The sequence below is a fragment of the Myotis lucifugus genome, unplaced genomic scaffold, assembly GCF_000147115.1.
Source record: "Myotis lucifugus unplaced genomic scaffold, Myoluc2.0 scaffold_47, whole genome shotgun sequence".
NCBI lineage: Eukaryota > Metazoa > Chordata > Mammalia > Chiroptera > Vespertilionidae > Myotis > Myotis lucifugus.
Window position 1 is genome coordinate 3,494,396 of NW_005871095.1, and position 14,349 is coordinate 3,508,744.

Below are 14,349 nucleotides of genomic sequence, written 5' to 3' on the forward strand. Positions count from 1 at the left end.
CAGACCAAACTCCAAGAGGCCCCTAAGTAGGGAAACTCAAAGTTCCTTGAAGCCTTCATATCCAAGGGAATGCTGATTCAGAGGCCTCAAGAGACCTGGGCCAACTGCACCTCAGCTTAGTCTTCTCCCTCTTGCCCGGTTCCAAGGTAACCCTAAAACTGGCCAATCCTACTGCTAATATTCTGAACTCTAGACAAGTCATCCTGACTTTCTGTGCTTCAGTTCCAGATAAATGAGAGAGATTGCCTAACCTTAGACATTACTTGTAAACAGTGTATTTTTATCAGGTAAAAGTATAAATCACTACATCTATCTTTCTATTTCCTGTCTATAAATGGAGATAAAAGCATTCAATTTTCTTAGTGCCATTATGGTGTAAGTCCATATGTGATCATGATAACTGCAACATGAAAACAATAATTAGACATAATAATAATGGTGGCAACACAATACTCACTGCCGCCCAACCTGTCTATACGCCATGGAGTGAAAGGTTTTGCAAGTGACATTGCTGGGGAAGACTCGCTCGGCCTGCTTTGCGATGCTCTTGTTAAATGTCACATAAAGAAACTTGCTCCCAGACCACTTTTCAGCATACTTGACCAAGGTGGATGTCTTCCCAGTGCCTGGGGAAGCCAAAAGGAAAGGAAATGACCCTCTGTCCAGAAAAAAATGTTCCAAAGAATGCTTTAATCAAGTTTTATCCACATTTATCTTGCCTCTTGCTTAAGACTAAACAGTGACAAGTTTTCTAATACTGATAAAAATAAACAACGGTATAGTGAAAAGAACAGCAGATTCTAAGCCAGATTAAGCTGTGTTGGAATCATGGCTCTGTTAGTTGAGAAGCGAAGTACAAGCCACTTGGTCTCAATGAACTTCAGTGTGCTTCTCAGCCATGAATGAGTAACAGTAGAGTCAGGCACGATAAAGATAATAAAAATAACAGCAGAATGCAATAAATGGTAACTATGGCTGGCCTAGGACTCATTAATGCTTCAATGGTAAGAGCATATAAATGAGATTCATTCTGAACTCTCTTGTCTGCCCTACCTCTCTACCAGTCATTCAATCATTCAGTTAGTCAACTGTCATTCATTTAAAAAGTATTTATTTGAGTAGAGTACCTACTATATGTTCATTTACAGTTATATGCTAAGTACTAGGAGTACATCAAAAAACATGAAGCAAGGTTCCTACAATATAATCTAGTTGGAAATAAAATACCAATACAGTTGAAACAATTAGAACAAAACAAGAGTATAATGATAACACAGTAAAGTGAGAAAGAATATGGATTTGGAAACAAAAAAATCTCACCTGTCAAAAAAGAAAAGAAAAATAGTGCCCCATTTCCAACCTTATAGGGCTATTTTGAAGATGAATGACACAGTGTAGTATTTATAAAGTGTGCGTGTTGGCTATTCCTACTATATAATCAGGTACCAAACAGTTAATAAGTATAATTAGCTATAGGTAAGAGTTCAGAGATCATATAGGACTCAAATGACTAAAGAAGCCTCCATTAAGAAGAATCAGAAATGATGGGAGTCAATACAGCAAAGAATAAGGGGAGGGAGGGGGTGAAGGCAAGGAAGAGGAAAAAGGCTGGTTTTTAGAAAGAGATCCAGCTTTTACTAAGTGTACCGGTTAATAATTCGGATTTTTTTCAATAGACGAAGTTACACATATGTTGATATATATGCGATTTGATATGTATGCTATTTTGTTGTATTGACAACAAGCTTCAAAACTTCATATGTCAAATTTTCTAAAGGTGTTAACATCATAGATATTTTTACGCTAAAATGTCAAATTTTGTGCCAAAAAAAGAGCATTTGCGGGAAGTTTTAATTCATTACTTTATTTTGAAGAAAAGTACTGCTGAAAGTTATCATATATTTTGGGAAGCTTATGGTGAACACTAGTGGCCAGGTGCACAAAATTTGTGCATGGGGATGGGTTGCCCCTCAGCCCGGCCTGCACCCTCTCCAATCTGGGACATCCCTCTCACAATCCGGGACCACTGGCTCCTAACCGCTCACCTGCCTGCCTGCCTGATTGCCCCTAACCACTCTGCCTGCTGGCCTGCTAGGCCCCAACTGCCCCCCCCCTTGCTGGCCTGCTTGCCCCCAACTTCCCCCCCCCACCGGCCTGACCACCGCCTACTGCCCCCCTCTGTCGGGTAGACTCGGCCACGGACTGGCACCCCGGTGATACCGTGTATGCCGGCGCACCAGCCCATCCTTGCTGCGGAGAAGAAACCTCTAAGTGGATAATGTTTTGCACAAACCCGACCTATATGAGAGAGTGGTCTGAACCGTAGCTCTCCTTAGTGCCATGTGTTTTGACCAAGGTCACCTCTCCGAGAAAGGTTGTTTCCCCAGGTGGGGATCTTTCCCTGAGGTTAGGGAGGGGATACAACCCCTTAATTAAGTGCCAGGCGGGTAGTTAAGCTACATAATCTTTACTCCCTGGAATGGAGATAAGAAACGCCCTAACCTTTGTAATAGAAATTGACAGGATTAAAATCAGCTGGTATAAATACGGATGTAACAAGACAATAAACAACACAACCTGATCAGATCCTCATCAGATCCTCACCAGAACCTAGCCAGAGAACATGGCAAAAGATCCTGGACAGAACCTGGCTACAGAACTTCACTGGAGAACCTAGACAGAACATGGCAAAAGAACCTGGATAGAACCTGGCTAAAGAACCTGGTGACTGAACCTGGCTGGAGAACCTGGAGAACCTGGCTGGAGAACCTAGCGAGAGAACATGGCACAAGAACTTGGTTGGAGATCTTGGACAAAACTTGGCTGGGGATCCTGGAGGGAGAACCTCGCTATGCTGATGAACTGAACCCAGTTTCCATGTCATTCATTCTTCGCCGACTCCGTCCACACCTTTGGGGATCCCTGGACCCGTTGGGGTTGGACCCCAACACCTGCTCACCCCCAACTGCCCTCCCCTCATGGCCTGATCGCCCCTAACCGCCTCTGCCTTGGCCCCACCACCATGGCTTTGTCCGGAAGGACGTCTGGAAGGTCTCCCAGTCTAATTAACATATTACCCTTTTATTAGTATAAAACAGTGATGGCGAACGTCAGAGATGACATGCGAACTCATTTTTTTGGTTGATTTTTCTTTGTTAAATGGCATTTAAATATATAAAATAAATATCAAAAATTTAAGTCTTTGTTTTACTATGGTTACAAATATCAAAAAATTTCTATATGTGACACGGCACCAGAGTTAAGTTAGGGTTTTTCAAAATGCTGACATGCCAAGCTCAAAAGGTTCGCCATCACTGGTATAGAAGATAGAGGCCTGTTGCACGGGTGGGAGCAGGCTGGCCAAGCCCCCATTGGGGTGGGGGTCCCTGCTGCGGGGCATGGCCAGCATGGGTGAGGGGCTGACAGCCATTTGCAGGCTGACCACACTCCCATCAAGGTGAGGGTCCCCACTGAGGGGCGTGGCTGGCCTGGGCGAGGGGCTGATGGCTGTTTGCAAGCTGGCCACACCCCCATATCGGGGTGGGGGTTCCCTACTGGGGGGCGTGGCAAGCCTGGTGAGTGGCTGAGGGCTGTTTTCAGGCTGGCCACACCCCCTTCAGGGTGGGGGTCCCGGCTGGGGGGTATGGATGGTCTGGGCTAGGGGCTGAGGGTTGTTTGCACGTTGGCCATGCCCCCGTTGGGGTGAGGGTCCCAGCTGGGGGGCATGGCCGGCCTGGGCGAGGGGCTGAGGGCCATTTGGGGGTGGTTTGCAGGCTGGCCAACCGCCCAGCTTTGTCTGGAAGGTCTCTGGGTCTAATTAGCATATTACTCTCTTATTAGTATAGATGCTCCATCTCAAGATATTTGTGAATGCTGGTTTAAACGCTTTAAAAGTGATGATTTTGATGTAAAAGACAAAGAACAGCCCTAATGGGTTTGGCTCAGTGCATAGAGCGTCGGCCTGGGCACTCAAGGGTCCCAGGTTTGATTCTGGTCAAGGGCATGTACCTTGGTTGCTGGCACATCCCCAGTAGGGGGTGTGCAAGAGGCAGCTGATCGATGTTTCTCTCTCATCAATGTTTCTAACTCTCTATCCCTCCCCCTTCCTCTCTGTAAGGAATCAATAAAATATATTAAAAAAAAAAAAAAAAAGACAAAGAACATCCAGGCCAACCAAAAGAGTTTGAAGACCAACAATTACAAATATTATTGGATGAAAATGTCTGTCAAACTCAAAAACAACTTGCAGAAAGATTAAACATTGCTCAGCAAAACAATTTCCAATCATTTACAAGCAATGGGAAAGATTTTAAAACAGTGGTTCCCAACCTTGGCTGCACACTAGAATCACCTGGGAATCTTTTTAAAATCCTGATTTCTGGGCCTCATCCTCTGGAAATTCTGTTTCTTTTTTTTTATTATTAAATCTTTATTGTTCAGATTACATTTGTTCCTCTTTTTTCCACCCCCCCATAGCTCCCCTCCTCCCAGTTCCCGCCCCACCCTCTGCCCTCACTCCCCACCCACTGTCCTCATCCATAGGTGCACGATTTTTGTCCAGTCTCTTCCCACATCTCCCATTCCCCTTCCCCCACCCCCAAGAATAGTCAGTCCATTCCCTTTCTATGTCCCTGATTCATTATAATCACCAGTTCATTCTGTACATCAGATTATTTATTCACTTGATTCTTAGATTCACTTGTCGATAGATGCATGTTTGTTGTTCGCAATTTGTATCTTTACCTTTTTCTTCTTCCTCTTCTTAAAGGATACTGTTCAGCATTTCGTATAATACTGGTTTAGTGGTGATGAACTCCTTTAGCTTTTCCTTATCTGTGAAGCTCTTTATCTGACCTTCAATTCTGAATGATAGCTTTGCTGGATAAAGTAATCTTGGTTGTAGGTTCTTGGTATTCAGCACTTTGAATATTTTTTGCCATTCCCTTCTGGCCTGCAAAGTTTCTGTTGAGAAATCAGCTGACAGTCGTATGGGTATTCCCTTGTAGGTAATTGAGTCTCTTTCTCTTACTGCTTTTAAGATTCTCTCTTTGTCTTTTGCTCTTGGCATTTTAATTATGATGTGTCTTGGTGTGGTCCTCTTTGGATTCCTTTTGTTTGGGGTTCTCTGCACTTCTTGGACCTGTAAGTCCATTTCTTTCACCAGGTGGGGGAAGTTTTCTGCCATTATTTCTTCAAATAGGTTTTCAATATCTTGCTGTCTCTCATCTTCTGGCACACCTATAATTCAGATGTTGGTACGCTTGAAGCTGTCCCAGAGGCTCCTTACACTATCTTCGTATTTTTGGATTCTTTTTTCATTTTGCTTTTCTGGTTGGGTGTTTTTTGCTTCTTCGCATTTCAAATCTTTGACTTGATTCTTGCGCTCCTCTGGTCTGCTATTGGGTGTCTGTATAATATTCTTTATTTCAGTCAGTGTATGCTTAATTTCTAGTTGGTTCTTTATCACAGCATCGAGGGTCTCATTAGATTTCGTGAGGGTCTCATTAGATTTCGTGAGGGTCTCATCAAGTTTATTGGCAGCTTCTAGCACATTATTAAAAGCCCTCAAAAGTGTGTTTTTTAGCTCTATATCCTCCATTTCTGTCATGTTTTTTTGTCTCCGCATTTTTTATGCTTTCTTGGTGCACCCCCTTGTGGTCTTTGTGCGCAGTCTTGTTCTAGTTAAGCCTTGATTGTTGTAGTTAATACTAGAGGGATTTGACCACCAGGCCGACTGGCTGTGAGAATCACCTGTGTCTGCTGTGGGAAAACTTCTGTCCTCTGGAGAGGTGCTAATCTAGCCTTTGCCTGAGGCTATCCGGCAAATGGCTCTGCGCAAGGCTTGGGCGGGGCGGGTTGCACGGGATCAACAGGGCGGGCGGAGGGAGCAGTTATGGCTGCTCTCAGTCCCGTTCCCAGAGGCTCTGCTTCTCAGAACCCCAGCAATCGCTGCAAACTTCGGAGAGAAAGCTGCCCTCACGTTCCAACTGATGCCAGACAATCCCGCTTCTCCCGTTTGAGTCTGAGTCCCTAGAGACTCGCCCGGATCTGGAGCTCAGAGTCTGAGACTCCCTCCCGATTGAAAACGACAACCGCGCCCTCAGCCACCAGCCCGCTTTGTGCGCGCACCTCCGCACCTTTATATTTTCCACACTGCGCTTCCTCTGAGCCTTGGTATGCTGTTGTCTTTCCTTCTAGTTGAAGAGTCTCTCCTCAGCCAGCCTTCCTGTGGTTCTGGGTGATGTCCGTTCCATCTTTTAGTTGTATTTTTGAAGTGGTTGTTTGCGGCAGCAGTCTCCGGTGTTTACCTATGCCGCCATCTTGCTGTTTTCCCAATTCTGTTTCTTTGTTATGGGGTGGGGCCACAATATTAGTAACAAAGAAACAGAATTTCTGGAGGATGAGGCCCAGAAATCAGGATTTTAAAAAGATTCCCAGGTGATTCTAATGTGCAGCCAAGGTTGAGAACCACTGTTTTAAAGGAAGGAAAATGGGTGCCACATCAACTGAACAAAAGACAAATGGAAAATCAAAAAGTCATCAGTAAAATGTTGCTTCAATGCTACAAAAGTCTTTTTTGCATCAAATTGTGAATGGCAATGAAAAGTGGATTTATTTTGAGAATCCCAAACGCACAAAATCATGGGTTGATCCAGGTCAATCATCAACATCAGCTGAAAGGTCAAATTGCTTTGGAAAGAAGACAATGCTCTGCGTTTGGTGGGATCAGGAAGGTGTGGTGTATTATGAGCTTCTAAAACCGGGTGAAACTGTTAATCACTACTGACAACAAATAATCACAATCTGAACCACTTTGATCGTAAAATGACCAGAATGGGCCAGAAGACACAGCAAATAATTTTGCTTCATGATGACGCACCATCACACACTTCAAAATCTGTTAAAGACACGTTAAAAGATCCTGCCTGGGAAATATTAACCCACCCACTGTATCCACCAGACCTTGCTCCTTCAGATTACCACTTGTTCCAATCAATGGCACATGCACTTTCTGAGCAGCACTTCAAAACGTACGAAGAAATGGAAAATTGGGTCTCTGAATGGTTTGCCTCAAAACAAGAAAATCCGTATTATTAACTGGTTAGTAGTACAGATTAATTATTAACTGGTTAATGATGCAGGTTAATTATTAACCAGTTAATAACACGGATTAACTAACTGTTAACCGATTAATAATATGGATTAATTATTAACCAGTTAATGATGAGGATTAACTATTAACCAGTTAAAAGGCAGATTAATTATTAACTGGTTAATAATACAGAGTAACTATTAACCGGCTAATAATGCGGATTTTGTAGTCCAAACAAAACACAATAATTTTAAGAGAAACATCAAAAGTGCATTATTCAAAGTAATGTCCACCGCTAGCTACACATTTCCCCATCTTTCAGGTAATTTGTGGATACCGTCCCAATAGAAATTTTCTTGTTTTGAGGCAGACCATTCAGAGACCCAATTTTCCACCTCTTTGTATGTTTGGAAGTACTGCTCAGAAAGTATGTGTGCCATCGATCGGAACAAGTGGTAATCTGAAGGAGCAATTCAACAAAACAGCATACATATCAAATCGCATATATAGCAACATATGTGTAACTCCATTGAAAAAAATCCGCATTATTAACCAGTACACCTAGTAATTCTACTTCTATCACTTATTTGTTTATTTAACCTAGGACTAGTAATCTTAATTTCTCTGAGCTTCAAATCCTCATCTATAAAACAGAGATAACTAACCAACCTTACAGAATGCTGTTAGGATTATCACAGTGCCAGGCACATGACAGGCATTTAAGAAATGGCTATTGTTGTTTTTAGTAAGATATGTAGGCAGAAAAAAAATGGAAAGAAATTCCAGGTAGAAAAATAGCATGACCAAAGGTTCAGACAAAAGAATCACTAAGTACTTTAAGAAACTGTAAGGACAATGAGCTGACTGAGGCATGAGAAGAGTCAACAATATATTTAGGAGTGTAGGTTAGAACCAAACGGTGGAAGGGCCTTCTAGACTTCACCCAACAGAAATCAGGAGCTACTGAAACTCTGAAAGGAGATCAATGTGACCTGCCAGTCCATAAGCAATCAGTGATTGAGCATATATGATGATAAATGACAGGTTGGATCAATCCCTTTGGCAATTACTCTGCAAACTAATTCCTATGAACTATTTGTCTCACCAGGAATGTGTATGCTCCCCGGTGTGGTAAGAGAAACCAAGATTTACTTGGCAACTCCTTTTTAGATTATTTCATTGAAGTAGTTCAATAACAAATCCAGGTAAAGATACTCTGGCAGGTAATAGAGAAGGGAGATGCAGTGATAAGTCAAGAACCTGACTCTCTATTCCAGTATTGGCGAGCTCCCTTACCTGCAAATGCCATAATTTTTACCACCTGGAGAGGTTCCATCTTATGGTTCAGAATCAGCTGTTGTTCATGTGTAAGTTGGATGGTTGTTTTCCTGCTACAATCATTACAGAAGAGAAATTAGAAAAACACAATGGAATTGAAAAGACCAGGTGATAGACTATCAAGAACCAAACAGGCAAATCAGATGAACAAAATTTAATCAAAGAAAAGATCTCCCTTTGGGGTGATAAAAATGTTCTAAAACTAGATTATGATATTGATTGCACACTCAGTAATATTATTAAAAATCACTGAATTGTAAAATTAAAATGGGTGAATTTTATGTAAATTATACCTCAATAAAATTGTTAAAACAAAACACCTCTCCTCCGTAAGTATGAGAAAGAGTCAAGAATGGAAAACCTCTCTCCCTCTCTCTCTCTTACTTATCTATATACATACCCTGGCCAAACCGATGTTTCCTCTTTAACTTCTGTGGCCTGAGTACAAGAATTCTCCTGAAGATACAGGCAATAGAAGATGTTGTAATGAATCCTAACAAGGAAAAAGCAGATATAGAGAATATCAAATTAAATCATAATCTGTATCTTATTTTTCCTGCATTGTATTTAGATTCTTTACCATTTCCAAAAAATAAAAATAAAAATAAAAAACTACCACCATTTTATGATAAGAAGGAAATAAAATAATTTAAATATACCTAGAGCTGACCAAAGCCCTCTTAGAGAGCACAGTTCTGGAAAAGACCCTGGCTCCAGAGTGCAATGGCAAAAGGACAGAGACCAGGGCATGCTCTTTGGGGAAAAGGCATTAGCTATGACCATAGAGACAAATAATCACAAAAACAGTATGAATTAGTTGAAAACAAATGTAAATTCCACTCCTAGTGAGATTCTTGTTCAACATCAATGTAACGTAATCTTATCTTTGTGAGCCTCCGTTGCTCCCTGTGAGGTGATATTGGTTTAGAAGCATGAAGCACTTTCTATCTTTTAAGGTTCCAAAGGAAGGGTGCTACACAGGTAACAAGATATGATTACCAAGAACTAGAAAACAAAACATCCTCCAAGTCAGAGGATGTGGAGAAAAAGGAACCCTTCTGCACTGCTGGTGGGAATGCAGACTGGTGCAGCCACTGTGGAGAACAGTATGGAGCTACCTCAAAAAACTAAAAATGGAACTCCCATTTGACCCAGTGATCCCACTACTAGGAATATATCCCAAGAAACCAGAATCGCCAATCAGAAAGGATATATGCACCCCTATGTTCATAGCAGCACAATTCACCATAGCTAAGATTTGGAAACAGCCTAAGTGCCCATCAGCAGATGAGTGGATTAGAAAACTGTGGTACATCTACACAATGGAATACTATGCTTCGGTAAAAAAAAGGAACTCTTGCCTTTTGCAACAGCATGGATGGAACTGGAGAGCATTGTGCTAAGTGAAATAAGCCAGTCAGAGAAAGATAAATACCACATGATCTCACTCATTTGTGGATTATAAAGAACAACATAGACTGATGAGAAGGGACAGATCCAAAGACTGAGAAACAGCGATCAGGCTATCAATCCCCAGAAGGAAAGTAGGGGAGGGTGGGGGTAAGGGGAAGAGATCAACCGAAGGACTTGTATACATGTATATAAGCCAAGCCAATGGACATGGACAACAGGGGGATGGGAGCATGAGTGTGTGGGGGGGTGGGAGGTTGGGGGTTAATGGGGGGATGAGGACACATTTGTAATACCTTAACTAATAAAAAATAAAAATAAAATAAAATAAAAAAAAATCCTCCAAGTCACCAATAAGAACCAAAGACAACACAGTGCACTCAACAGAGGCACTGGACATGGTTAAACATGTCCCATCACAAGTCACTCCAAATCTCTCTTATGTTCACATGAGCCCAAACTCATCTCTTTCTATCACCAATTGCCCAACATTTAGTGCATTGCTCCCCATTCCTGGAGTGAGAACAGGTGATCTCCACGCATCAATCTTTTTGATGAAACAAATATTTTTAATAATACAACATTTCAGTCTCTGGTCACATTAAGATTTCTTTTGTCCTGGATTCTTTAAGTACTTTTTAAGTATGGTATATATTTTTAAAAATAGTTTATTGAGTTTTAGAGAGAGACTAAATAACATTTAGACTAAATAACATTTCAGTCTCTGGTCACGTTAAGATTATCGCCCAGGCCCTAGCTGTTTTGGCTCAGTGGATAAAGTGTCGGCCTGCGGACTGAAGGGTCCTGGGTTCCATTTCGGTCAAGAGCATATGCCTGGGTTGCGGGCTCGAACTCCAGTGGAGGGTGTGCAGGAGGCAGCCAACCAATGATTCTCTCTCATCATTGATGTTTCTAGCTCTCTCTCTCCCCCTCTCCCTTCCTCTCTAAAATCAATAAAAATGAAAAAAAGGACACATATGTAATACCCTTTGTAATACTTTAAGCAATAAAAAATAAATAAATAAATAAATAAATAATAAAATCAATAAAAATAAAAATAAAAAAATATTATCTCCCAGGACTGTATACTGTTAGAGCTTGGAGTTGAGAATAATGAACTCACAAGTGTATGTGAGGGGCAAGTTTTTCACTTACACCACAAGGGTCTCTAGCCCAATGAATGGAATTTGATAGCAATCCTTGCTACAAGTGGAAAAATAAAAAATTACCTCCCAGGTAAAGCAGGAAAAAAATAATATAAACACAACATACATGTTTCCCATTCCTCATCTAGGTTCATGTAAACGTGCAGATAATTTATAGGTTCATATTTGCATTTATGGTCATTATTCATCATTTGTGTATTTGTCTTGTCTGAATTATGTCATGAAGCTCCTTCTTCCACATCTCAATGCCATGGAGTGGGAACAACATAAGCGATATTTAATGAATGAATTGAAATGTATCTCAGAAACACAGCAAATACTCTGACATTCCTGGAGACTAAATGTTCCATCCTTGAACTTTACCATGACTGACTGGGCCACAGTTCACCTAGTGCTGTCCCTTGTTCCTCCTAAGTCTCACTAATTCCAGAAAGGAAATCCGAATATCCTCTCTAGAACATCTGGTTCTCCTGGATCTTCTGCACTGTCATACTGCCTATCTCCATGCCAGGGCCTTCCAGGAGCTGCGCTTCATACCTTAAATTTCACTCTAACTCCTTACATGGTCTACACAACATTTTCCTTCATCTGGTCACTGCAGACTTCTCATAATCATATACCAGTTTCCCTCTTATTCACCACATACTTGTCACTAAACTTCTCTGTTCTTTGTATATACTAAATCCATTCCCATCTTTGGGCCCTTAAGTTATCTATTCCTTCTGCTAAAATGCTCTCCCCACAAAAATGGCCAGCTCTTCCTGACATTCAGGTTTCAATTCAGATGTTACTTCCTCAGAGAAGCTTTTTCTCACCCAATCTAAGGTAGTACTCCTCATTTCCCTTGCCTATCACTCTGTTTTTTTTTCTTTGCACTACTAATCACTCAGTAAAATGTTCTTGTTTAACATATTTACTTATGCAGTATCTGTCTCTCCTCACTAGATAACAAAACTGAGCTGTGTGAGTTTTATGGCTTGCCTAGTGTGCAAGTGGCAGAGCTGGGACTTGTTGCATGTCTAGGATCTTTCACTCTATCGGAGTTTTCATTCTCCCTCCCACCACTTTACCGATTGCTGATGTTGATTCCCTTCTCCCTCATGGCATAGAGAAGCACAGCGATGCAGTATAAGGTCTCAGTGATGTCTGGCATTGTCACAGTGGAGCTTGGTCTTCTGAAGCAGAAGAGTAACTGCTGGATGTCATTCACACTACTGGAGAGGAGAACAATGGCTGCTACCAAAGCCCACACGTTGACACCCTAGAGGGAAATGGACCAGGAAGGGAAAAAAGACCCCAAAACACAGGTCACAATTACTAAAGATCACATCAGACAACCAGTGAAAAAACCCAAGGCTGGGGTTCAGGTGCCATCCACAGATTGTCTGAAATGAATGCAAAGTTCCCAAATGATATCTGGAAAATAATGGCAACCTTTTTTTTGCCCTGGATTCTTTCTTCTTTTTTTTAAAAAAAGTATGGTATATATTTTTAAAAATAGTTTATTGAGTTTTAGAGAGAGAGGAAGGGAAAGGAAGAGAGAGAACCAATGATGTGAGAGTGCAACACTGGCTGGCTGCCTCCTATACAATCCCTACCAGGAATGGAGCCAGCAACAGGACATGTGCCCTTGACTAGCGATCGAACCAGCAACCTCTTCGTGCATAGGACAATGCCCAACCAATTGAGCCACACCAACCAAAGCTATATTCCTTTCTCCTAATCAAGTCTGGATTTGAGTGCTTAGTGCAACTAAATAACATGTATTAAGTATTTTACATAGACTCTAGCATTGAAATGATGCTCTCTCCTCCCCACCCTTCTTCTCCACATCAGTATGAGCTCTCAGATTCACAGATACTCAACAGAGTCACAACAGTATCACTATTAAATGGGTACCTACTTGGGAGGCACAAAAGATGGGAGATACAAAAGAAGACAGCATTCTTTGGGGGGGGGAAGTCAAGACTGACAATTCTCTGGCATTAAGATATTAATTTACTACTCACTGTATGTTATCCTATCTAATAATAGAGAAACATGGTAATTAACCATAACTTCGCTACCCTTCCCATTGGCTAATCAGCAAGATATGCAAATTAACTGCCAACCAAGATGGCGGCCGGCAGCCAGGCCCCTGAAGCGAACAGGAGGCTTGCTTGCTCCAGTGACGGAGGAAGCCAATGTTCCCCGCCTGCCGCTGCTGGGCTCTGAGCTGCTCTCTAAGAAACATTGTTGCAAATATAGAAGCTAAACAATCCCCAGAAACCTGCTTTCAGTCAGCAGGGATCTCAGAGCTGGAGTCGCAACAAAGTTTCAAATACAGAAGGTAAACAAAGCCCAGAAACCTGCTTTCAGCAGCCGAGGTCTCAGAGGTGGAGCCGAGCCTCAGAGTTAAAGATGGCTCTCAGCTCCAGTGACAGGCATAGAAGGTAAATGAATCCCAGAATTAAAAAAAAAAGTAAAAAAGGAGAGGTTGGGAGCTTCAGTCACCAGCCAGCCTGAAAACGGCCCTCAGCCCCTCACCCAGACTGGCCAGGCACCCCAGTGGGGACCCCCACCCTGAAGGGGGTGTGACCAGCTGCAAACAGCCATCATCCCCTCACCCAGGCTGGCCAGGCACCCAAGCGGGACCCCCACCCTGATCCAGGACACCCTTCAGGGCAAACCAGCTGGCCCCCACCCATGCACCAGGCCTCTATACTATATAGTAAAGGGTAATATGCCTCCCATCACCGGGATCAGTGGAGCAGCAAGGCCTCCTGGCACCGGGATCAGCAGAGCTGTGAGGCCTCCCAGCACCAGGATCAGCGGAGCAGCGAGGCCTCCCAGCACTGGGATCAGCGGAGCCGCGAGGCCTCCAAGCCCCTGGAGCAGCGTGACAGGCAGCTGCTATGGATATTCAGGGTCGTCATCGCCACTTATTGAAAACAGAACTCTTTTCTCAAAGGAAGATATTAACACCTAGTAATACATTCCTGAGGAGGTGCCCACAAATGCCAGTGAAGCCATTGCAAAGTTCTCACCTGGGAGCACTAATGGAGACGTGCAGGGCTTACCTGGAGGTTCTCAGAAAGTCACACCCACTTTCTACCATAGACCTTTACCTGAGAGTCTAACTATCCTTCTACCAGGGACTGCTGCTGGAGAATCCTGACTTCTTCCCTTTCACTGTTAGACACTCACCTGGGCACCTGTGGTGAAAGGGCTTCTGGGAAATGCAGTTCTGCGATTCTTCTCTGTGGATGTGGAGAAGATTAGGGGAAGGTGATAATGATGCCAGTTGAAAACCATGGTTTAGCACAGGCACTTAATGACCTTGTGTCTCAGATGAGGACACTA

General features: G+C 42.6%; 1 protein-coding gene and 1 non-coding gene across 6 annotated transcripts in view; one reads left to right on the plus strand and one right to left on the minus strand.

Moving 5' to 3' along the window:
* Window positions 1–14,349, minus strand: part of FBXO18 (F-box protein, helicase, 18) — a 62,560-nt gene that overhangs the window by 26,087 nt on the left and 22,124 nt on the right. For 4 of the 5 annotated variants that reach the window (XR_002829170.1, XM_023753579.1, XM_023753578.1 and 1 more), the window contains 4 exons: window positions 12,078–12,268; window positions 8,832–8,924; window positions 8,390–8,484; window positions 458–626 (listed from right to left, as the gene is read on the minus strand). Coding sequence is in view for 4 of the 5 variants with exons in the window: in XM_023753579.1 (XP_023609347.1) it covers window positions 458–626; window positions 8,390–8,484; window positions 8,832–8,924; window positions 12,078–12,268 (548 nt within the window). In the remaining variant the exon portion in view is untranslated. The remainder of the gene's footprint in view (window positions 1–457; window positions 627–8,389; window positions 8,485–8,831; window positions 8,925–12,077; window positions 12,269–14,349) is intronic. The other variant, XM_023753577.1, reaches the window with a different exon arrangement.
* On the plus strand, window positions 10,922–11,052 carry LOC111825951. Its single transcript, XR_002829182.1, has one exon. It is a non-coding gene; the product is annotated as a small nucleolar RNA SNORA62/SNORA6 family (small nucleolar RNA).